This window comes from Vigna unguiculata, chromosome 8 (genome assembly GCF_037176805.1).
Source record: "Vigna unguiculata cultivar grain cowpea cultivar isolate G323 ecotype 2 chromosome 8, ASM3717680v1, whole genome shotgun sequence".
Taxonomy (NCBI): Eukaryota; Viridiplantae; Streptophyta; class Magnoliopsida; order Fabales; family Fabaceae; genus Vigna; species Vigna unguiculata.
The window spans coordinates 2,940,630-2,963,289 of record NC_140799.1 but is presented as its reverse complement, the minus strand read 5'-3'; the positions used below and the strand labels follow the sequence as shown (position 1 = coordinate 2,963,289).

Genomic DNA, 22,660 nt, shown 5'->3' with positions numbered 1-22,660 from the left:
GTTTTACAATTTGAACACAAGTGATGTAGTCTCCAGTACATTACATTTTCAGTTTCTAAATTATGGAATGCATCTAATGCTTTAGAAATTTAATCACGAATTAAATAATCTATAAATATATTTTAAATTCATATTATATTTATAGATTGGATTTGTTAAGACAACTTATCAAATCTTTAATCCGTAAGTTAAACTTACCACTTTGAATTCCACAATCCAAAATTATCCTATCGTGATAAATCCATTATCACTACCAATTATATGATCCGAAATGCCATTTCATTAAATATGAAATTATTATTTTCGAACTGTTAAATCCATTACCACAATCCATAAATAACTCCTCTACCAGTGTCACATCTGCAGTTGCTCTCATCCTTTGAGAGAAATGAAAAGCTTATTCGAAAGAGTTAAGTAACTTCACCATCTACAAAACCTTTACCTGAATGAATTATAAAATAGAGAAGACAAGAAACATTAAAAAAAATGGAGGATGATGGAGAAGGAAATGTTGGTGATGTTATGTTGTTTGGTGTGTAATGTTGTTCGGTTCATGATATCAATACTATTAAATATTAAACATTTGATTTGGTAAAAAATAGCAGGGGAGCATTTTGAAGAAGACACATTGCTTCACACATGATGCAACTATGAATACCAAATGAAACTCCCTGTAAACAACACAGCACAGTAACAGAGTAAAGAGTAAAGAGTAAGGACATTCAGATCATGATGAATATGAACAAGTTGCAATCTCCATCAATGAGTCATGGATTATGCAAAGGAAACACAAACATTGCATATGAATTCATTTGATAAGAGCAGCAGCATTGTAAAAGACTCTATGATTGATTCTAATAAATTTGAGAAATGAAAACAACTTCACCAATTATTAACAAGACCACAGAACTAAGTCTCAAATCTCATCCTTCCTTACCCAAACCATATTTTTCTCTGCTCTCCCCACCCGAACTTTAGAGTGTTGTTGATACCTCCTCCGCTGGTGAAAATCACGAACACCGGTTTTCATTTCCTCTGATTTTGCCTTCTCTTTTCCATTTCCCGAGTTAATCGATAAAACCCCAACTCTCTCTTCAACCTCATTCATCTTTACCAAACCATCCTCCTTCTCCTTCAACTCGCTCTCGATTGTGACCTTTTCTGACGCTTTTTCCTTTTCCAGTGCTGTTGTTCCAGAACCTTCTCCACTTGCTTCTCTCTCCTCCGTGTTAGTTTTTTTCGGATTCACTTTCCTATTGCCCCACTTCTTCTTCCATTTACCGACTTTTCCTTTTCCGGAGCTGGTTTTGTCTCCGTCTCCGTCACCGTCACCGACTTCAGTCACCGATTTGCGGCGGTTATCCGGTTTCACTCCCGCAATCAGGCGCTTGGTTTCAGAATCGCTCCGAATCTTGACAACATAGCGCTTCTGAGCGCGAGACTTAGAGGCGGCGGATCCATCACTCGGAGCGGCTACTTGCATGTCCGGTTGATTTTTGCAATCCTGCTGCTCTGGAGATTGTTGATGTTGTTCTGGATTTTCTCCCATGTCTTGTGATTGTGATTCCTTATCTTGGTTATGTTGCTTGAGCCATCGTTCACGGAGTTGAGCGAGAGTGAGGTAGTTTGGAGGTAAAGGAGAGTGGTTTTTTCTTCCATGAGAACGCACACAGGCACAAAACACGCACTTCTCTTGAATTAAAATACTAAATAGATATTCATAAATTAAGTATTACTTTTCTTAAACCTCAAGTCAGAATTTATAAGAGTTCTTGTTAAAAACCGTTATTTTTTTCATTAAATTGAAATTTAATGATTGATATAATTTATATTACTTTATATATTAATGTGTGGAAAATATTGAAAAACAAATGTTAAAGTAAGAGAAGATTTGTCTCTTGTCTATAAAACTGACATTGAACTGTCACAAAACCTGCAATTATTAACATAGTTTTTCGAAAAAGGGAAAGTAAAACTGTGTGAATACAAAAAGGAATATACAAACTATATGAAAAAAGAACTCTTTCAAAAAAAAAAAAAGTTTAATTCATTTTATGTTGTGAGGTGACAGTTATAAAAAGCATTGGAAATGACTGAATTTTTATTTTATTAAGAGATTGAGATTGAAAAATAATTATCTAAAGAGGGATATAAAAGTCTTATTTGTAATTATTCATTTAATTAATGAGAAACCACAAGTCTTTGTTGGAAACTAGTGGGACAATTTATTTGAAAACGATAATTATAATAATTATATGTATGGACCGAGACGGTAGGGTCACTATTCAAGAGAGAGAAAATGTAAAACTTTCAACACGTGTTCTTTGAGGTCTGAGAACTCACATGGCATGAAATATTTAAAAAAAAAAAATTTAATCTCATAAAATAAAATTAATATTCTATTCCCTTCCAAACTTTAATACAGACTCTTTTCAAAACAAATTTAAATTTTCTGTTTATATTATTATACAACTAATAGTCTATTCAACTTTTCTTTTCATCAGTAATTGTATTTTTATAAACATAGATATACCATAATTAGTAATATTGTAATGGTAAGATTCTTAATGTTAATAATATATATATATATATATATAATTTAATAAAAAGTTATTTTTTATTTTACAAAAAATTATTGACAATATTAATAATATAATTATTTTAAAGTGAATTTCAAACACAATTTAATCTCACTAACTTAGTTTATAAGAAATTTGCACTTAGTTAGTATCAAGACTTAATATTTTTTTAAGTACGTCATACCTTTTATTAAATAATAATTTATACACATGAACCAAACAAATATTAAAACTTAATAAGAAAATATAATATGATAATAGAGTATATATATAATTTATCTTTATCAAAATTTATTGTTTTAATCGATAATTTGTACACATTATCCAAATAAATAATTAAAATAATTAAACATATTATAATAAAATTTACATAACATCTTTTTAATAAAATTTTTACACTAAAACTTATTTACTTTTTATCTTCTTTCTTAGTATAAATTTATTAATTGAATTATGAAAAGAATAATATTTAAAATAAATTACATAATATAAAGTAAAATAAATATTATAAAAATCAAAAAGAAAAACTTTAAATAGATAATTAGATGTGGATTAATACATTAGTGAACTTGATTTAAATAAAAGAAACATAAAAATTGATAAATATATCACTAAAAATAGATAAAACGAATCTAAGAATGAAAGTCGATTAATATGTTAGTAGTAAATAATTAAATAATGAAAAAATAAAAAATATTAATATACTATTAAAGAAAATTCATTAATAAAATTATTAAAGAAATAAACAGGAAAATTAATTAATAAAATTATTAAAGAAATAAATAGGCAAATATTTTAATGAAAATAAATAAATAAATAAGAAATACAGAAGAATATTACTAACAAAGGACCAAGGATACAGGTGATAGAAAATTAGATGACACAAAAAATAAAACAATCAATATATTTTTGAAAATACATTAAATAACAGACATATAAAAGAAAAAAAATAGTGCAATAAAGATAATATATAAGCTTGGAACTATATAATCTTTGTATTTTAATTATTTTATGACATTTAAGGATGACAAAATATGTAAAGAGAAAGAAGGAACGAAGGTTCGGAGAGAAGAATGTCAAAAGAGAAAGAATAAAGAATAAAATAAATAAAAAAGGAAAAAGGTGAAATTTTGATAGAGTGTTTTTTTAATATTATTACATGAATATATTAAAAACATGAATATTTAATTAGTATTTTGGGGGCGAGAGTGTGTTTATTGTAGGACTCTTGTTCACCTTATCTGTCAATCGATAATATAATATAATATATATATATATATATATAATTATAATTATAAATAATACCTGTTAAAAACCTTTATTTAATCAAAGTAAATTTTCATAAGTAATTACATTAGAGAGAATCTAGTATATTTTCAATGATATTTAATCGTTAGTGATAACTATTAAATAGCATTGATATATTGAATTAGTAGAATTTTTATTTACAGAATGATTTGATAGAAATTATTAATAAAATAGAGAGAAAACAAAAACAAAAAGTTTTGTGTAAATAAACAATATTGTTACAAAATACAGAGCAAGATTGCATCCATTTAGAAAAAAAAACATGCTATTTTTTATTTGAAAACCTTAAACCTTTGTTTTAATTTAAATTACTATATCCCTTTATTATTATATTTATTTTATTTCATACTATTTTCCTTATTTATATTTTTTATGAGTTTTTATATAAACGATCCAGGAGGAAAAAAACTACTCCAAATGTGAATCTGAAATGTGAAATCATAGTCAATTTCAATAAGATGCAAAGTTGACGTGATTTTCAAAATGTTAATTTTTTCTAAAAATAATAAAATAATAATATTAAAAAAAACAAAAATATTTGTTTTATTTTTTGGGTCCGATAAGGATTGACTTTGGTTTTACGTATTTTCATTCAAAATGAGAAATTAGGGTTACATAATTCTTTTAAGAGAACTGATTTGGAAAACTATTTGGAAAATTATTTGATTTTTGGAGGTGAACTTGACAAGGACTAGTCTTGCTCATACGTATCTCACGGTGGAAAATCAAGGATCACGTAGTTCTTAAAAAACTTGTTTGCTTAAAAATGTTGATATTTTTATATTTTTAAAATTTTAAAATTTTTTGGTATTTTTAATTACTGAAAATATGTGTCACACGATACGAGCGGACACCAAAAGAGAAAGAAAAGTATTTTTGGTATTTTTGAAAATGAGTGTCACATGGTGTGGGCGAACAGACCGTCACACTAAAGTGAAAAAACATTTTTTCATTTTTAGATTTTTTTCTATCTTTTGTAATTTTTATAATTTTCAAATACTTTTATTTTTTAGGAAAAAAATTAAAAAGGTGAAATTTATTTAAGAAGGATAAAAGTGGAAAACAAAATGAGAGTGCATGAATAATTAGTGAGAGGTGCATGAAGTAAAATAAAAAAGAGTCCAAAATAGAAGATAAATACAAATCGGCTGTGATGTTAGTAAACCTGGTGGTGCAGAAAGAAAAAGTACACAGGAGGCCAACACAAATAATGAAGATGTAGAGATTGAAAAATGTAGGGTACACGAAGGAGACCGACCCAATACAAAGGAGGGTGAGAATATTAAAAGTGGTGGTGCAGGTAGTTAACGAAATCAGATTTAAACCCAACCCCAAAATAACTCTCATAACATGAAAACCTTAAAGACGGTTTCTTCCTCCTCTACGTTGACGACCCATGGCATTAACCCTCACCCACTCATGGCTGGCCAATGCCAACGCCGACCACCGACGAAGGTGTTGCCAGTTGCCGACGCCGTTGCCTCCCATTTTCTCTTCTTCTCATTTTTTTTCTATCATGCACATGTGAAGTTGTCTCTTCTTCTTTGAATTTTGAACTAGCCACTAATCATCATCAATGTCGTACCTATTTCAGCCAGCTAAGGGCACCGACGACGACGTCGATCACCAACAAAAGTTTCACCGGTAGCAAACACGTTTAGTTCCTCCTTCTTCTTGCGTTCTAACGCGCACGAGAGTGGCCACTATGTGTTCTTCGATTGAAGCTCCAAGCCGTCGGCGATTGTTTCTCCTCTGCACTATGTTTTCCTTTTATGTTAGAATATAAGTCAAAAGCTTTCTATTTTAGTTTGTTAAAAGGTCTCTATAATCAGTTACAATTGTAAGACTTCTTTCCATTTTAAACTTTCATCCTGTTTTTGGCTTATGCTGTATAAGAGGCTGCTTTAGCCAGTCTATTAAATAACATAGTGGACAGTACGTATCAAACTCTCTCTATTTTACTTCTCTCTCTGCCTAATTTCTGTATGGTATCTAGAGCTTAGACGATCCTCGGGTTGTGAAAACTCTGTAGAGCAACATGTGCGATCTCGACGAAAGCGTTCTTCTACTCCAAGTTTATGTTGTACTTTCTAAATTCAGAACGAATAGAGAGTGTCTAATGGCTGATCTTGGAGGGATGATGCAAGGAACATTACCAGTGTTCGATGGAAATTGTTCGGCGATTGGCGGATCAAAATGCAAGCAATCTTTGGCTATCAAGATGTTGCAGAGGTAGTGTTTGATGGATTACCCGAGCTAGGATCTAAAGCCATTGATAAGGAGAAAAGAAATTACAAGGGGCTTCAGAAGCTTGATAGCAAGGCACACTTTCTTCTATACCAGTGTGTGGACGCCAAGGTTTTCAACCGCATCTCAAAGGCTGAAATAGCCAAAGAAATTTGGGATATTCTGGTTAAAACCTATAGAGATGGTGATAAGAATAAACAGGTGAAGATGCAGACCTTACGAAGAAAATTTGAGTGTCTAACCATGGAAGAAAGTGATACTGTGGCAGAATACTTCGATAAAGTGCAAGAACACATCAACGCCATGTGACCCTGCAAAGATAAGATCTCAGACCAATATATTGTTGATAAGATTCTAAGGACTTTACCACCTCGATTCGATCATGTAGTAGTACTTATTGAGGAAACTCGTGATCTCGAGACCATGGAGTTGGAAGAACTGCAACACTCATTAGAGACTCATGAGCATCGCATCAACGAACGACGACAGTACAAAGAACAAGTTCTATAAGCGCGGTTCAAATATAAAGAAAAGGGAAAGATGGTTAGGAAGCCTAACAAGAAGCGTGTCAATCATAAAGAATCTCAAGAATAGATAGCGGAAGATTCAAGTGAGTCTGATAACCAGGACCATGTTTCTGATCAGGAGAAGGAGTGGAAGTTTGATAAACGAAAAGTCAGGTGCTATAACTGCCAAAAACTTTGGTCATTTCGCAAAAGAATGTTGGAAAGGAGCTGGAGCCAAGAATAAATCGTAGAACCAAGCGAATCTAGCACAAGACGAGTCATCTGATTTAGAGATTGTGATGTTGATGGCAAGAACCCATGAAGATGATGCAGAGGGGGTCTCTTGGTATTTGGACTCTGTTTGCTCGACGCATATGATGGGAAAAAAAGAATGGTTTGTAGATGATCGAAGTCTCACTGTAGAGGGATCTGACAGGGTTGTTCTACATGATGATAATGGGAAGGAAGTTGTTATGTACTTGGTTTAAGGACAAATCTCCTCAACCTGGGCCTGCTTTTACATAAAGGATTTGTAATGAAAATGGAAGATAACTGCCTTAGTGTCTTTGACCAAGAAAGAAAACTAGTTATTAAGGCAAATTTGTCCAAAAATAGGACATTTCGTGTAGTGATGCATGTTGTAAACCATCAATATTTCACGCTGACACAAGACAAAGCAGAGTGGTTGTGGCATATGCGCTTTGGTCACTTGAACTTTAGAGATTTGACTCAGTTATGCAAAGATTCAATGGTCAATGGGCTTCCCCCAATGCAGATCCCTGATACAATGTGTAAAGAGTGTGTCTAGTGTAAGCAACCAAGGAGTATTTTCAAGAAGTATTTGCCACAAACGACACAAAACAAGCTGGAGATAGTATATTCAGACATGTGTGGCCCTATGCAAACCACGACTCCTGGTGGCAACAAGTATTTTGCTCTTTTCATTAATGACTTGACAAGAAAAACATGGACATATCTCATCAAGCAGAAAAGTGAAGTATTTTATGTGTTTAAAAGGTTCAAGGCTACGACTGAAAGACAATGTGGAGAAAAGATTAAGGTGTTGAGAACAGATGGGGGTGGAGAATACACCTCACTCGAGTTTGGAAGGTTATGTGAAAGTGTGGGTATCACTCATGAAGTTACACCTCCATATACGCCATCGCAATATTCATCTTTCTTTCTTAGCCAACCTGCATAAAACAAAAAAGAATAGAAATACTTCAAAGCCAAAGACCGTGACAAATCCTCACCATCCTCTATACTCCACTCCATTATTCCTATGCCATACACCTTCCCTCACCTTCATCTTGAACCTGCACAAAACAGCCAAACCAGTTCATCCACTACCTTCACGCACTCACACAAATTCACTTAACCCCTTTCAACACAAATCGACATCCATCGACCAATACATACAAAACAAAATTGAACCCCAGCCCTGCTAAAACCACCAAACCATCATCCCCATATTCCACGAGATTCACCGTCACCATCAACAACCTTTATCCACCCAAAACCATACCCGTCACGCCATTGTACCAACACACAGAATCACTACCATTTTCGCATCCCACTTTCTTCCTCATCATGTGATTTATAGCCCAAAAATAGAGAGGAAAGAAAAAATCGTTGTTGGCATTGTCGTCGGTAAGTCGAAGTTCGAACAGGCTGAGTGGAGGATGAGAGAGGAAAGTGTGAACATGTTGTGATGGTTTTATGCGGGAGAATGCAAAGGCTTTGGGTGTAGTGAAAATGTGCAAGAGGTTTGATGAGTATAGATGAATAAGAATGACCTAAGATTATGTTTTCAAGCACTCAACCACAACAACTCAAGCCACCATAACTCACGTATGATCATGAATCAACAACAAATAAAACATAGCAAGTCCAATTAAAACAACATCATGTTCACTTAAGCACAAACAATTTCATGTTCATCCGAGCATTCAAGTATTGAATCTTCCATGATGGGGTGCTTACCTCTTGGACCTCCTGCTGGTGTGGTCTTGGTTCCTTCCTTGACTCTCTTTGTGCCCCTATCTCTTTTCTCATTCCATATTTATGATATTTCCTCTCTTTTGTTCATAGCCGAAAGACATAGATGGAGTAGGAAGTGTGAAGTCACGGTTGCTTCCTACCATCTTTTTTCTGCAGTTGAGTCACCTTTTTCCTTTTCAATCAATCCATACGAACGCGACAAGTCAACATAGCATCTCTCCATCATCCTTAGTTGATGCAGTTTCCTTTTTATGACAAATAAGAGCAGTTGAGGCTAATCCATGAGCCAGGGCACCAAATAAGGAGAGGGACTAGTCTACTAAGTGCAGATAATTGAATCCTCACACCTTCTTTCTTTTTCTTTTTTTTTCTTTTTTTTAAATTCCTTTTCTATTTTACTTTTTTTTTTCTGTTTTTCTTTACTTTTTTTTCAAATCATTTTTTTTTCTTTTTTCTTTTTCTTAAATAATAAAAAGTAAAAATAAATATGAAAAACATGGAAAACAAAATAAAAATAAATAAAATAAAAACAAAAATGAAAAAAAAGATAAGATAAAAGGACAAAATAAAATCAAACAAAAATAAGATAAGAAAGAAAAAATAATAATAATAAATATATATTATAATCCTGACGAAATTGAATGTTGACAAAACTTTCATCAAACATCATAGAAAAAAAATATATACATCTTATCTTGTAGAAGAAGAATAACATCAAAAGAAAGAAATGAACGTGTTCATTCAGTAAAAATTGAAACTTTCATCAGAGAAAAAAAATCAATGGAAAAAGACATACCTTTTGTAGAAGAACTCTAGTAGATGAAAAAAAGCTTTGAGAGAAATAAATGAATGTGTTCATTCAGTAAATATCTAAACTTTCATAAAAAAAACTCAGAGAAAAATACACACCTCTTGTCGAATAAAAACTCGAAACTTTCATCAAAGAACAAAATCCATAAAAAAATACATACCTCTTGTGGAAGAACTCTTGTACTAGAAGAATACATACCTCTTGTAGAAGAACTTTGGTAGAAGAAGAATACATACCTCTCGTAGAAGAACTTTGGTAGAAGAAGAATACATACCTTTTGTAAAAGAACTCTAGTAGAAGAAGAAAAGTTTCGAGAGAAGAAAATGAATATGGTCATTCAATAAAAATTACATCTGAGTGAAAAAAAATCCTTAAAAAAATATATATATCTCATAGAAGAAAATCTTTTGAGAGAAGAAAGTGAATGCTATCAACAGAGAAAAGTACTTACATACATCTGAAAGAAGAAATCAGGGAGAAGAAGAAGAAGAAAAGATTGTAGAGAAGAAGAAAATCTTCTACCTTTAACAAAGAAAAGTTTGAGATGATGAGAGTGAAAGAGAGAGGAAGAGAGACAGAGTGTGAAAGGAAAAAAGAGAGATTGATTTTAAAATTGTGATTGAATGATGAGAAAAAGTTATTTTTGTGTATTGATTATTGATTTTATTTGCTCCAAAATTCTGAATGATTGACACATCAGTGTTTTTTTTATTGTGGTAAAAACAATTGAAATCTTGTTTTACTTACAAATTTTAGCATCATATTATAGAATTTTTATTGTCGATGGACATTTCTACCAATAACAAATCAGCCAATAAAATCCATTGGTAATTTAGAATTTTTGTTATTGATTGATATTTCTATCAATAATAGATCCATCATTAAAATCTATAAGTAATTTAATGTTTTAGTAATCCATTAGTAAATTCAGTCAGTAAAACGAACACCAAATTTTTCATCATTTGTTTTGGACTTTTACCACTTTATGGTGAAATTTGTCGATAAATTTCGTAAGTAAAATTCGTCGGTTATTGAATTTTTTTAAAAATATGTTGGAGAAAAGAAGAAGAATTAAATTGTGATAATTACCGATGAATTGTGATCATCAGTAATTACCGACATATGTATGATTGTCGAATGTAGGTAAAATTTATCGTCAAACATTTTAGCAATAAATTTTTGGTCATCTCTTTTTACCGATTTTGGTTGTTGGTAATTATATTTTTTCTTATTGTCACTATAAGAAAATGTTTTATTAGTAACCAATTTTAGTGACCAAAAGTTATTAGTCACTAAAATGACTAATTTAGATACCAATTTACAGAGTAAAAAATTATTGGTTACTAAAATAGTTACTATTATGAATAAAAAATTATAATTGATCAATAAATTGGTTTTTAAAATTAGCTATCATGGTTTTGGTTACCAAAGGAAATTGATCATTAAAAATTAGTTACCTAGGTTTTGACTACCAAAATGACTTAGTTACTAAGTTGGTCTTTAATTAATTAGTGACTAATTTAATGACCAATTATAACTTTTTATTTATAATAGTGACTATTTTAGTAACTAATAATTTTTAATTTTATAGATTGATATCTAAATTGGTCACTATAGTGACTAACAACTTTTGGTTACTAAAATTAGTTACTAATGAGACATTTTCTTATAGTGTGTGCTTTGATAATTTGGAAAATGAAATGATCTTTAAAACAACATCACAAAAATATATACTTGCAAACATATAATTGTATCATCTTGTCAATCAATTTCTTTCTTTCACAGTTAAATATTTGAGCAAAAACATTATCACAACTCTTAGTACTTTAATAAATATTTAAACTTAATTAATTAGTTTATGTTTCTTTTTTCTTCTCTGTCGACCTTCCATCACCACCTCTTTTTTCCCATCACACACCCTAATCAATGTCTTTTTCTTTTAGCATAATCAACTATAAGATAACACTTCATAACAAATGACTTTTCGTACTCTTCCAATTCTATTGATCAAAAGAAATCTACCAATAGGGATGACAAACCGACGTTGGCAACGTGGATCAACCTGTGGGAGATGTGAAAGAAATAGTTATAGATGGCAGAAAACTTAAGATCGGGGGAGATTTGGAATCGGATCATGAGCGACGACTTGTCCAAGTGTTGCGAAGTAATCTCTCTTCGTTTGCTTGGAGTGTTTCTGATATGGTGGGGATAAATCCTGATTTTTTATGTCATAAACTCAATGTAAACCCTACAGCTAAACCGAAGGCGCAAAGACGCAGACGGTTAAGTGGGGAACATGCACAAGCTGCCGGGGAAGAAGTGAGCAAACTTTTGAAGGCAGCTCACATTAGAGAGATTCAATATCCAACCTGACTGGCAAACGTCGCGATGGTCAAAAAATCTAATGGGAAGTGGAGGATGTGTGTTGACTTCACGGATTTAAATGACGCATGTCCAAAGGATTCTTACCCATTGCCCAACATTGATGCCTTTGTGGATAGTGCATCAGGGTGTGCGTTATTAAGTTTTTTAGATGCCTATTCAGGATATAACCAGATTAGGATGTATTTTCGAGATGAAGACCAGACAGCTTTCATCAGTGTTACAAGGTGTGATAGCAACATCAGATTCATTACTTCTGCATAAGGTTTGGTGGAGTCTAAACGCTCTAGTCCTGGTCAGGGTCGTCATGGATGAGGTTTCTCTTCGTAGGGTTAGGGGAGCCCAGGAGTAAATAGAATCATAGTAAGCACCCATAATAAGCAATGTATGGGAAGTCAGGAGGTTTTCTTCACAAAAATAGGAGGAAATAGTAGCAATGGCAGATATGTAGGGAAAGAGAAGGGGAATAAACAAGAAGCAATCAATGAAAATGTATGAGTGTGTATGAAAGCGGAAAAATTGGTAAAGTAAGGGGAGAGAGCGTACCTGCGTAAGGATGGAGGAAGCAGAGAGAAGCAAAGGGATTGTGGAGAAGGAAGTTGAATAATTGTTTAGGGTTGTTCGTGGGACAGTAAAATGGGGGTTATGTTGCGGGATTTGAAAAAGAAAAAGAAAGAGCCGTTTGATAAATTACACGTGACGGGAGGTTATGATGATTATATGGGAAATGAAGAAAAGGGGGTTACTGAAGGGACAACTTTTGGGTTTTCTCGTTCTTGGGGAAAGAGAGAAAACACAGAAGTTGGAGAGCTATGTACTTGTCCAGAGCCCATGTCAGTCAGAGAGCGAGTTAAAAGAGACAACAAGAATTCAAATATGAGATGGGGGAAGTTGTGGTAGAGAAGAAGAGCTTTTCGGCTAGGGGACGAATTGATGTATGAAGGCTCGGTATAGAATCGATGTGGTGGAAGTAGGTTAAGAGGTAGTTGATTCCCGATATTGCCGGGAGGAAATATTATGGGAAGATTTAGAGAATATTTTTTGGGATATTCAGGTAGGTTTTTAGGAAGAAGTTATTTGTTATTATTTTTAAGAAATATTTTAGGAAAAGATAATTTTATGGTTGTATGTTATCTCTAATTGTTTATATTTGTAACTGATTATGATATAAATACAAGGGGGTTCCATGGTCAAGGGACAGATTGTTTTTGACCTAAACAAGTCTTAAGCTAGGGTTAAAAATATTTCTTTCTTTATATTTTTAATTAAGAATTAGCATACAGTAACAAAGTAGTGGTTGTAACGTTTTGTTTTTGTTGTGTGACATGGGTAGTAGTAATAACCCTAGAAGGGGACTTAGTGATGTGTGAGTGGTGTGTGCGAGTGGTGGTAGATGAGAGTTGAAAAGAGTGAAAAACGAATTATATATATATATATATATATATATATATATATATATATATATATATATATATATATATATATATTTTACTGTCATTTCTTGAGATTGATTTCATAAGAGTGATGAGTTGGCTTGGCCAATAGTGTGTCTCCAATGAGAGTGAATGTCATTGATTGCATGCAATGGGAAAGGGTGGGAGAGACATGTGGAGAAACAACAAATGTAACCGCCTGCAAAGGGGAAGTGTTTGATGAAAGTAGGGAAAAAGACAGGGCGACCAAACCAATCCTTATAGGTGTTTTCATGCATGGCACTCTAAACCACACGCGTTATCATCACAGATACTTTTCCTATAATAAGCCAGAAATACACCTCATTGGTCTTGCACATTGAGCCTCCCTCTTCTTAAATGAGAGCATCTCTTACCCCTTCAAAAAAAAAAATTTCACCCCATTTTCCGATTCTACCATTGCTCACTGCACTACACTCCACTGTGCACCATGCTGCATGCTTATCCAATACCCTCGTTACCAATAGAATCACCATGCATGGTCCCACTTTCACAGTCCAATCCCCACATCTCTTCCTTCTTGAGACTACCCAACACGTACCCACACCACAGTTACAAGTGTCATTTTCTCCTTCCTTCTCCCTTCATGTTGCCTACCTCTTATTGGCCACTTCTCAATACCTCAGTGCCACCAAACACTCTCTTCACTCCTCCCCCCCTTCACCTCACCACACCCTAACCCTCATCACTTCCTTTATAACCCCCCCCTCATTTCCCCCTCTTCTTCACAATGCCCCTCTTGCAGCCTCTATAGCATCATTATTCTCTCTCTCCCTTTTTCAGCATTTTCTGCAGTTTTTTTCCTCCACCCAAAACCATGATCAAGACCTTGAATCCCTACCCCAATCCAGCAAAAACTGCTGAGATCATGTCCAGGTACAGGCCCATAGCTCCCAAGCCTGAAACCACCCCAAACCCCATGACCGAGGGCTCTTCCTCTCTCCCTAAGCAATCTCCTTATCTCAGGAACTTATGGCCGCAGTTGCAAGCCAGGCCTACCAGAACCAGAAAGAGAGGTAGAACTCCTTTCACACTACTCCCTTCCACCCTCAAGAGACAGAGAACTCATATCCTAGGATATTGTTCTCCCCCTCCTTGTCATGTAACATCATCCCCAGCAAAGAACCTTTCCTTACAGGGCTTTCCTACCCCACCACTCCCTCTTCCCCATCCCAACCATGGACTTGGAGTGCTCAATCGCGGCATGCAAAACAACAACCTCATCACTCCTGGTCTGGTCACACTCCCTCTCCTTCCTTGTTCCCCTGGCGGCCCTGCACCCAACCTGGACTCCATAACAACAACAATGAAGCCCTGTGGGGGAGGGATGATAGATTTGAACACCAAACTGAGTGTTCCTGAGGAGATAGATCTCTTGCAACAGCTGCAGAAGCCGGTTTCCAACAATGTCATACAGCCACATGCAGTTCGCCCCATCGGCTCTTCCATAACTGTTGTCTGCATGCGTGAAGACACAACTCTCCCACCTGTCGCTCGAACCCCAAAAGGGTCTCGCGAGGTGGAAGATCAGGCTGAGTCTGAGGCCTTGCCGGTTGTCATATCAGATTCACAGCACAGGGTGAGGATGGCAAATTCTGCATACAAGGAGATGGTGGGTGAGCCGGTGTGTCCTTGGCTCGATGCTACGGTGACCGCTGGTGGTTCTGGAAACATGCAATGCAAGAGGATCAGTGGAGAGGTAGCACTGAATCTTTGTGGCTCGAACATCCCAACTTCTGCAAACGGATTCTCTTGCTGGGTGAGGATCGAGTGGCCAAGTGAGCAGAAGAAGTGCTGTGTTAACGCCTTCAGTGAGGTTATGAAGCTGACTTGTGAATCCAGGGACTACCTCTTCACTTGGAGGTTCCACACCCGTCGTACCAGAGAAGCTCCTCAGTCAAGTTGCACCGCTTGAAAAAGTTTTCATGATCAATGCACATAATGTTCTATTCGAGTCTCTCTAGTATCATGATTACCTTTCTTTTCTGCTATCATACATATATGTATATGTATATGTATGTACATAGGTACTATCAGGGAGATGATCGAACATAGTTTTCCATGTTTCTTTAGCATGATGTCATCATCAAGAACTATGTATTTAGTACTTGATTAGTATTATTTACTAATAAGCTATGTTTATGTTTCGATGAATCCCTCCCTAAGAAGTCCTTCTAGAGAGGAGACATCAGAAAAAAATAAAATAAATTAGTACTTTTATAAGTTGTTTGGCAGAAAAAAGAAAACTGGTTTTATTTTCTCGTTAGCAAGTACACAGCAACTCTTCCAATGCAGTTTTTTAAAATTTTATTCTGAAAACTGGTATAGAAATCCTGGGCACAGTTTCACACGAACAAAAGATCATAGAATGGGGAAATTGCACCGTTTTTTCTGTCAGTTTTGCCGAATGAAACTGTCTTTATTTCATGGTATTAATTGGGATGTAATAAAGAGGGTTGAAGAAGCTGATAAAAACAAGGTGGTGAGACGGAGACGTTACTGCCTCGGTTTTTAAGGTGGTCTTTATCAGACCATGAGGGAGGAAATTTGGAAAAAAGGGAAATTTATTGCAGGGGGTTAAGGGAAAGTAAAGAAAGACATGCACTTGCACACCATTTTCATGTTCCATGAGCAGGGTGGGGACAAGAACGGTTCTTGAAGCACTGAGGAAGAGACACGTTTTAAATAAGCTTGTAAGTGATGAAGAAGGAGCAATCTCATTCCCAGCTTCAAAAGTGATCTGGGTGAGGCTGCTGGGTTTACGTGAAAAGCAGTGTCATGAGATCACGAGTGGAACAAAGAAAACAAGACCTAATTAGTCATACGACAAGTAGTTAATGCCGTGTTCAATTAATGTGTAGCTTAATCAGAAAACTTAACAGTAAAGATACTCTAATATCAAACAACGAATGCAGACATGGCACGCATGCACAGGGTGTTGAGACAGAAGATGTCGAAAAAGACAAGTGTCAGCCGAAAAGATTGCGAAAGTGAAATGTTTTTTCCTCGAACATGCATGTTGATGAAAACTTTAATCTCCAAAAGTTAATAAATCATGAAATAATCACCAAATAAATGAGTAGAAGGATCGAGAAATTATGAAAAAAAAGGCTCTGAAGTTACTTCGCTGTCAATTCTGAGAACTGCATACAACTGTAGCCAAGTGTTCTCCAACCATTTGTTATGGATATTCCCACCTACTGTGACAAGGAAAGAAAAGGTGCTTTTTTTAATGCTTTTATTTTGAATAAATTATACTCCCTGCCTCGATATTTCCTAATTTTAAAGAATATATATTTTCTTTTATTGAAATCAAATCTATAATACAAACACTTCAGATCTTATTCTAGAATGTTCTTACAAGGTTCACCTTCTCATTGAGTTCGGCCTGTCAATGTAAATTTTTAACGTCACAATGCTTTTGTAATTTTTCACACTTTTTAATTACTTTATTTTAATATATTTCGGTAACCATTTTTTGTATCAAATATTTGTACAAGTACTTGATTTGATATCAATTTTAAATCTGGAAAATATTCTTAGAAGAGATTCTTACAACAAGTGACATTTTTCATTATATATGGATGAGATCTCGTAACCTCGTGTAACCAGTTTGGTAATCTAGTGAAGTTTGTGTTTTTGTTGATTATTTTTAATAATATGCTCTTCGATTTCCTTAACCTAGCTAGACATATGCCTATTACAAAATATTTTATTTTAAAAAAAAAGTATTTCATATAAACTATCGATTATTATTTTTCTCAATTATTTTTAAGAAAAATACACGTAAGAATGTAGGGACTAAGAATATGCTAAAAAAAAAAATTGAGGTATCAAGCCCTCTCCATTGAAACAACACAAATGCTTCAATCGACAAGGACATTTCAAAGACAAAACAACATAAATAAGGACATATCAAAGATAAAACAACATAAATAAGGACATATATATCAATGTTCAATGCTTTAATCGATAACATGAAAATAGTGAATGAAGGTTTTGTGAAATTTTTAAAATCCTCAATCAAGTACAATACTCTTACAAATCTAAATATATTACCACAAATGGCATATGTGATTTTTTTTCTTCTTCTGAAGATGTTTTAGATTGCAGAATATTTTGATGCAACTCTTGGAAAAGGTGCTGATCCTTAAGCAGATCACCTTCTATAGTTTTTGTACTCATTTGTTCATATGCTTTACTACATTGAGAAGTCAATAACATGTTATTTAATAAGTATAATATTAAATAATGTCTAAACAAGAGCTCTTAATTATAAAGCATAAAAATGCAAGATTCCTACAAAAATACAAGATTCTTAAAAATATAGCTTCATATTTTTCTTCAACTTCATGCACTCATTATCCTTTATTTTCTTTTTAAATTATATTTAAATTTGACTATTCGTTATCTATAAATAAAACACTAAAACATAAGTTAGATGAACTCAAATTTAAAGGCAATTTAAAAAATATAAGAAAATATTATGAAATTTTGAATCCCTTGATAGACAAAGTATGTTATTATTTATGTGCTTACATCTATGATAAAATAAAAATATAAACAACACTGAAATCAAACTAATCAAATATTTCATAATTAAGTCAATCTAATGCAAATAATGAGAAATTAATGTTATTTCCAACCAAATTATATATATTAATTCTAAATTTATTCATAGGCATTTCGTATATAATCAACATCACTCACAAAGAAAAATTTATGATGATTATGATAATGATGATGATCCTAGTGTTGCCAGCCATATATGCATAATAGTTCCAAGTGCTAAAATTTAGAAAGTTTTATCTGGCAATAAAATAAAATTTGAAGCTTTCAAGAGATCATATATATAACTGTTACTATTGTAGTGATGTTAGTAGTACATATGCATGCTTCCAAAACTTCAAAGCAGAACACAGAATTTTTCAATTCCCAACTTTGGCTTACCCTTGTTTTGATGCAGTTTGGTGGGGGCATTACAATCTGCCACACCCATCATTAAACAAACACATTAATGCTCAAGAAATAACACAACAATTAAGTCATAAATTCATTTTAACTTAAACAAAATTGTCTTCTAAAATTTCTTATATAAAAGTCCTATATGCACAGCTTGAAAAATAAGAGTAGGGAAAAACTTGTGCAAAGAGTTTTTGATGAGGAAGATTGCTAATTGAGTTGAAGATGGAATAAACAAGGTAAAATGTACCAACTTTTGTCTTTTTTTCTTCGTACAAGACAATAGTAAGTTTCAAAGTGTTTAGTTTGTTAATGAAAAATCAAATTGTAAGAATATCACACCTTAAGATGTTGGTTGCAAGTGTATTTGTCATTTTGGTTAAAGAGTAAAATAAAAGCCAAAAGTTAATGATAGATATATAATTTAAGATAGCTTTTAACTATCATAAGAGTTTTAAAATAGATTCTAAAACACACATTAATAATATATAAAGTTAATAATTTCAGTTAGATATAAATTTAATTTGAAATCTTTGAGAATCTTATTAGTGATGTTTTGGATTAGTTACTCTCTATGTTATTTTTTTTATAAATTAATTTAATAATTATATCATCAAATACATAATGTCTAAATTTTTAATTAGTTATACATATAACATACAGTTTTAAAATAGAACAATTATATTTTCACTACTAAATTTTGACAATTTTTTCTTAAAACATAAGGTGTCATCTTCTAAGTGGTTTTGAAATATTGAAAATGAGAAAAAGGATAAATGTAAAACCACTTAGAAGATGACAACTAAGTTGTAAAAGAAAATTGTCCAAATTTAGTAGTTAAAAAATTATTTTCCTTTCAAATATGTTATATATGATGGATAAAGTTTAACTTTTGTTAGTATCATTTCATTCATGTTTATTGTTTATTTGGTCAAAATAACATTAATATAAAAAACAAAAAATAAAAAGACTCGATTGGATCTAGAAGTTAAGATTTATAGTTTTCTACTTTCAGATATTCAATTGAGAACGCTCTATTTCCAAGATGAAATTGACCATTTCAATAAATTTGAAATATATATATATATATATATATATATATATATATATATATATATATATATATATATATAGAAAGTGTTTTTTTTCTATAATACTCTTCTTCGATAAAATCAACTATGAGTTATATAGAATGATCATTTAAAAATTACAATAGAAAGAAGCTCTGATAATTAAATTCGTGAATATACATGGTGATGAGAGCAGATATTAATAACAGCAAAAAGACACCAAGAATACTGGAAGAAGAAAAAGAAATGGTGAAAAGGTTAAAAAGTAGAAAGAAAAATGAAAAGTTAGTGATGTCATTAGAGAGAATGAGGTCGATTAGGGGCATCAATGACAGTGGGAAGAATAATAATAATATTAATATATTATTACTAATTATTAATTAATTATGAATATCATCAGCATATCCTACAAAATAAAGTGATAGTGTTTGATGCAAAGAGGGAAGAGGGACACCGGCTTTGGATATTCTAAGGTACCCAGTTGTCGTGTTCTTTGTTTCCCACAATCTAACGCCATATGTCTCCTTGTTCGCATCGATTCATGCCTTCTCTTTCGACTTCGTCTTCTTCTGCCACTCATGAACCTCTTCTTCATATATTCATTCACTCATCCATCTCCACCCTCCAACCAATGGCATCGCAAGACCCAACACTGCTTAAACTCCATTCAGCGCGCTCCGACCTCAAAACCCTCCTCCAGGCCTCATCGGAGGCACAACACGACATCACACAAACTGAAAAAAGGTTTTCTCTCTACCAACAATCGCTCTCAACCGCCTCCAGAAGAATCCTCCCTCTGCAGTCCCTCACCATGTCCAGAAAAGCCCTCGACGCCAGGATCACCAGAGCGGTTTCCCCGGCGGTGGAACTCCTCAACACGTTCAAGCGCACGGAGGATCTTCAGGCCAAGCTGGTCACCTTCTCGGCCGATCTGTCGTCGGAGAAGTCGCAGCAGAGGAGGTTGGAGAAGCTGGTGGAGTACGTGGGGTGCGTGGAGGAAGTGAAGGAGGGGATAGAGAAGATATGTGAGGAGGTGGAGATGGTGGTTCAGAGGCTGCAGGAGGTGGTGGAGTTTGTGAGCAGGACCAAGGCCGCAGATCAGGGCAGGGACGTGAGGCTGAAGGATGCGCTGGTGACGCTGAAGGTGCTGTATGAGAGGGAGGTGGACGAGATGAGGTTTGAGGGGTTGTTGGATCAGGCGTTGCTCCATGTGCAGGATGAGTTTGAGGAGCTGTTGCTGAGGATGAAGCACCGGAACATGAAGGATCTGGTGCACCACCATGGCGGCGAAGAAAGGGAACTGGGGTCGGAGATGGAGGTTGAAGCCCTCAGAAGAATTTCAACCACCCTTGCTGCCAATGATTGCATGGACATTTGCATTGATATATACCTCAAGGTACGTCTTCAACCTTCATCTCATCACATCAACTGTAATATTCTTGAATTGTGTGTGTAAAATCCTGATTGAACATGATTGAACAGGCGAGATACAGAAGAGCTGCGAAGGCGCTAATGAAGCTAAATCCCGATTACCTTAGAACATACACCCCAGAAGGAATCGACGAAATGGAGTGGGAAACCTTAGAAACAGCCATAACCCTATGGATTCAACACTTCGAAGTCGCAGTGAAGAAGGTGCTGTTGTCAGAAAAGAAACTCTGCGAGAAAGTCCTGGGCGATTTCATGGAGGGTCTAGTTTGGCCAGAATGCTTCATAAAAATCTCCGACAAGATCATGGCCGTGTTCTTCCGCTTCGGAGAAGGCGTGGCCCGAAGCAGCAAAGAGCCCCAGAAGCTCTTCAAACTTCTGGACATGTTTGAATCCTTAGAAAAACTGAAACCCCATGTATCAGAAATCTTCGAGGGAGAACCCGGCGCAGACATATGCACGCGGTTCCGTGAGTTGGAGAAGCTCATCATCGATGCTTCGAGCAAAGTGTTCTGGGAATTCGGACTCCAAATAGAAGGCAACATCGACGGTCTTCCCCCTCCGCAAGACGGTTCGGTTCCGAAGCTCGTACGTTACGCCATCAACTACCTAAAATACCTAACCGCGGCCAATTACAAAACATCCATGATCAAGGTTCTCCGAACACAACAAACGTGGAGAGGCAAAGATGGTAGTAGTACTGACACTGATGAGACTTTAACGGAGGAGGGTTTGTTGAAGCATGCGATTTCCAACGTGATGGAGGCGCTTCAGAGGAACATAGAGTCAAAGAGAGTGTGTTGTAGGGACAAGGTGTTGGTGCATGTGTTCACGATGAACACGTATTGGTACATATACATGAGGACGAAGAACACGCAGCTTGGTGAGGTGTTGGGTGAGAAGCGTATGAGGGAGGATTACAAGGGTGTGGCGGAGGAATGTGCTTACTTGTATCAGAAGGAAGCATGGGGGGGTTTGGTGAGGGTTTTGGATGGTGGGGAAGGGAAGGGGAGTGTGGGAAGAGTGGTGAGTGAAAAGGTTGAAACTTTCTTGAAGGGTTTGAACGAGGTTTGTGAGAGGCATGCGAGAGGGGTGTATGGTATACCTGATGTTGATCTGAGGGAGCAGATGAGAGAGGCTACAGTGAGGCTTGTGGTGCCTGCATATGCAGATTTTTTTGAGTGTTATTCAGAGTTTTTTAGTAAGAAAGGGTACCCTAGTGTTGAGAGGGTGAAAGGGTTGGTGGTGAAGGCTTTTGATGGGGGAAGGTTGAGGAGGAAGAGTTCTGCTTCTGGGTCTTTGGAGAGGGATGTTGTTGTGAGAGATGTTTGAGAATTCATTCACATTTCACACTACAGTTCAGCTTCAACACAACAGAATTGAATTCATGGTATTGTGTTAATTAATGCAACTAACTGTGAGATATGGAGTCATGAATATTATTTCCTTGTTTTGGAATTTGGAGCAAATGGAATGTTTAGGAGAAAGCAAAAGTAAATTCAATGTACCTAATGTTGACCGGTCATACAATTATTATTAGTTTGTACACAACTCCTTTTCAACAATTTAAATACATATTGAAAGATAAAAAAAAATGAATTTTGAATTAATTATTTACTTTCCCTGTATTAATATTTTCGTTAGTTTTTTTTTTTCTCAAGTGGGGTTAATTAGGGAAATGTTGTATGATTAGTACCAAAATGTTATAAATTGAGTTGATAAATGTTGTAAAATTGTAATTGGTATATTTTAGCACTTGTAGTGGTTATTGGAATGTTTAGACCGGACTCAGATAACATAATTATGCATAATCAAGTTTTACATAATTAGGCAAGAATACACTTGTTGAGAAACTTCATTTTTATTGACTTTGTAATTGCTTATCAAAGATGTA

At 34.5% G+C, this 22,660-nt stretch overlaps 3 protein-coding genes and 2 long non-coding RNA genes across 5 annotated transcripts; 3 read left to right on the top strand and 2 right to left on the bottom strand.

Annotated features, from left to right (window-relative positions):
- Positions 1 to 727: 727 nt before the first annotated feature.
- Positions 728 to 1,694, bottom strand: LOC146884027 (uncharacterized). Its single transcript, XM_085665504.1, has one exon. It carries the CDS (start codon positions 1,547 to 1,549, stop codon positions 917 to 919), a length of 633 nt encoding a protein of 210 aa, XP_085521630.1. The 5' UTR covers positions 1,550 to 1,694; the 3' UTR covers positions 728 to 916.
- A 3,327-nt stretch (positions 1,695 to 5,021) lies between these two features.
- Positions 5,022 to 9,134, bottom strand: LOC146884026 (uncharacterized). Its single transcript, XR_014984051.1, has 2 exons — positions 8,624 to 9,134; positions 5,022 to 7,956 (listed from the first exon to the last, which is right to left on the bottom strand). It is a non-coding gene; the product is annotated as an uncharacterized LOC146884026 (long non-coding RNA).
- LOC114193692 (uncharacterized) lies at positions 5,228 to 5,834 on the top strand. Its single transcript, XR_003606292.2, has 2 exons — positions 5,228 to 5,342; positions 5,482 to 5,834. It is a non-coding gene; the product is annotated as an uncharacterized LOC114193692 (long non-coding RNA).
- Positions 9,135 to 14,016: 4,882 nt separating the features above from the next.
- On the top strand, positions 14,017 to 15,529 carry LOC114193805 (uncharacterized). The gene has a single exon (XM_028083747.2). It carries the CDS (start codon positions 14,124 to 14,126, stop codon positions 15,219 to 15,221), a length of 1,098 nt encoding a protein of 365 aa, XP_027939548.2. The 5' UTR covers positions 14,017 to 14,123; the 3' UTR covers positions 15,222 to 15,529.
- Positions 15,530 to 19,779: 4,250 nt separating this feature from the next.
- LOC114195531 (exocyst complex component EXO70I-like) lies at positions 19,780 to 22,306 on the top strand. The gene is made up of 2 exons (XM_085665235.1): positions 19,780 to 20,734; positions 20,821 to 22,306. Exons 1-2 carry the CDS (start codon positions 19,856 to 19,858, stop codon positions 22,096 to 22,098), a joined length of 2,157 nt encoding a protein of 718 aa, XP_085521361.1. The 5' UTR covers positions 19,780 to 19,855; the 3' UTR covers positions 22,099 to 22,306.
- The last annotated feature ends 354 nt before the right edge of the window (positions 22,307 to 22,660 follow it).

What these genes read in the sequence shown, in the direction of transcription:
- LOC114193805 (XM_028083747.2), top strand. Translation starts at nt 14,124, where the DNA reads ATGATCAAGACCTTGAATCCCTACCCCAATCCAGCAAAAACTGCTGAG.
- LOC114195531 (XM_085665235.1), top strand. Translation starts at nt 19,856, where the DNA reads ATGTCTCCTTGTTCGCATCGATTCATGCCTTCTCTTTCGACTTCGTCT. An exon ending in GCATTGATATATACCTCAAG is followed by an intron (nt 20,735 to 20,820) that starts GTACGTCTTCAA and finishes ATGATTGAACAG; the next exon opens with GCGAGATACAGAAGAGCTGC.
- LOC146884027 (XM_085665504.1), bottom strand. Translation starts at nt 1,549, where the DNA reads ATGGGAGAAAATCCAGAACAACATCAACAATCTCCAGAGCAGCAGGAT.